General features: G+C 40.2%; 1 protein-coding gene across 1 annotated transcript; it reads right to left on the reverse strand.

Annotated features, from left to right (window-relative positions):
• Positions 1–893: 893 nt before the first annotated feature.
• Positions 894–2,136, reverse strand: LOC121242165. Its single transcript, XM_041140064.1, has 4 exons — positions 1,650–2,136; positions 1,485–1,593; positions 1,168–1,373; positions 894–1,075 (listed from the first exon to the last, which is right to left on the reverse strand). Exons 1-4 carry the CDS (start codon positions 2,134–2,136, stop codon positions 894–896), a joined length of 984 nt encoding a protein of 327 aa, XP_040995998.1.
• Between the last annotated feature and the right edge of the window lie 280 nt (positions 2,137–2,416).

Here is a 2,416-nt window from a genome sequence, read left to right on the forward strand (position 1 = left end):
CTCTTGGAGTAGATTAATATATCATCAATAAACACCACTACAAATTTATCCAAAAACTCATGAAATACTCGATTCATCAAGTCCATAAATACTGTTGGGGCGTTGGTTAAACCAAAAGGCATGACTAAAAATTCATATTGGCCATACCTGGTCCTGAAAGCTGTCTTAGGCACATCCTTCGCCTTGATTTTTAATTGATGATAACCCGATCTGAGATCAATTTTAGAAAACACCTGTGCACCTTGCAACTGATCAAATAAATCATCGATGCGGGGCAACGAATATTTATTCTTTATGGTCACTCGATTCAGTTCCCTGTAGTCTATACACATCCTCATTGTCCCATCCTTCTTCTTCACAAACAAGACTGGAGCTCCCCAAGGTGACACACTAGGTCTAATGAAACCTTTGTCTAACAAGTCTTGCAACTGTTCTCTGAGCTCGGCTAACTCTGATGGTGCCATTCGATAAGGGGCTTTGGAAAGAGGCGTCGTGCCTGGAGCTAATTCAATAGCAAATTCTACCTCCCGCTCAGGCAGTAATCCAGACAAATCTTTAGGAAAAACTTCTGAATATTCCCTCACAATAGGAATCTCTTCTAGTTTCAATTTTTCCTTTCGTTCATCCACCACAAAAGCCAAATACCCTTGACACCCGTCACGTATTAACTTATCAACCTGAAAAGCAGAAATAACTGATGGAGGGATACGCATCTTGGAACCCATAAATCGAAGTTCCTCTTCTTCTGGGAACTTGAACACCACTTCCCTTTTAAAACAATCAATACTAGCATAACTGGAAGCTAACCAATCCATCCCCAAAATCACATCAAACCCAGTCATAGGAAAGACTATCAGGTTAGTTGGCATTTCCTTCCCGCTAATAGTCATTGGTCACTTGAGTAAAATCTTGTTACAAGTCACTATATCATCCGTTGGGGTAGAGACCCTCAAATTGTAGTCCATCTCATCAGCATCAAAGGGGCACAATTTAACATAATCCATTGAAATAAAGGAGTGGGTAGCCCCCGAGTCAAATAAAACAGTAGCCTTATTGAGAAATAAGGGAATAATTCCTGGTTACGTCATATAACCCATAGAGATAATAAGACAAATATTCCTTAATTCTCAACAAAGACAATTTTAAGAGATGGTTAGAGAATTATACCTGTGATGACATCATCCTTGTCCTCAGCTTCTCCCGGTGTCAAAGCAAACACCCGAGCAGGTACAGTCCTCCACTGATTGTTGCCCTGATTATTCGGCCTAAAGTTTTGGGGTGGGTTGGGCCTTCTATTGTTCTCCGCAAGCAATGGACATTTACTAATGAAATGCCCATCCTTACCGCATTTGAAACATGATCCTACTTCCTTCCTGCACTCCCCATGGTGTATGCGGTTACAGAACTTACAGGGGTTAGGTGTAAGATTTCCCTATATCTGTCTCTGACTTGAACTGCTCCCTTCAATTCTCTTTTTCCATTGCCCTTGATCCGAACTAGGAAACCCTTGTGGAGCAGCTCTCTTCCTCTGTTCTTGCAATTCAGCACCCCTCTTAAGATTCTGTTCAACTAGCATCGCCTTGTGCACTAATTCTGAAAAGTTCTGGATTGTAAGACCATCACCTGTTCATAAATCCTGTAGTTCAAACCTTTTTCAAACTTCCTAGTCTTTTTCTCCTCATTGGGAATCAAGTATGCTGCGGAACGTGATAATTCCGCAAACCTTGCAGCATACTGGCACACAGTCATGGTCCCTTGCACCAAGTTGGTGAACTCTCGGGCTCTAGCATCCCTATCTGCCTTAGGGAAAAATCGATCGAAAAAACTCTGCTTGAATTGAGCCCAAACAATTACTCCAATCCCCTCAGTTTCCCTGATAACTTTCTCAGAATTCCACCATCTCTTTGCTTCTCCAGATAGTTTGAAGGCTGCGAACTTGACTTTTTGCTGATCGGTACACTCCAAAACACCAAATATTTCTTCAATGTCTTGTATCCAATCTTCCGCAGCGTTCGCATCGCCTCTTCCATCAAAGGTCGGAGGATGCGTTCGATTAAATTGTTCAAACGTGCAACCCCCACCATTGTCGTCTTCATTCAAATCTTCAAGAGTTCGAACTCTACAACGAGCAGCCATCCTGAAAGTCTAAACTCAGTGAAACGTTCTAAAATAAAAGAAAACAAAAATACCAGGTAAATAGAAATAAATAAGAGGATAAATAAAATATGCATATAAACATATATACATATACATATCTATATAAATCAGATAATTATGCAAATCTGACATCACTTATTACACACATATATCACTAGAATTCTCAAAGTTCCAAACTCAACTCCTAACATTAGCCAAATCTAAACCTCAAATTCCATCAAAATCAATCTTAATGTTCTTGGATCTCAAACTTAAATAC

Source organism: Juglans microcarpa x Juglans regia, chromosome 8D (assembly GCF_004785595.1).
Source record: "Juglans microcarpa x Juglans regia isolate MS1-56 chromosome 8D, Jm3101_v1.0, whole genome shotgun sequence".
In the NCBI taxonomy this organism is placed as follows: Eukaryota; Viridiplantae; Streptophyta; class Magnoliopsida; order Fagales; family Juglandaceae; genus Juglans; species Juglans microcarpa x Juglans regia.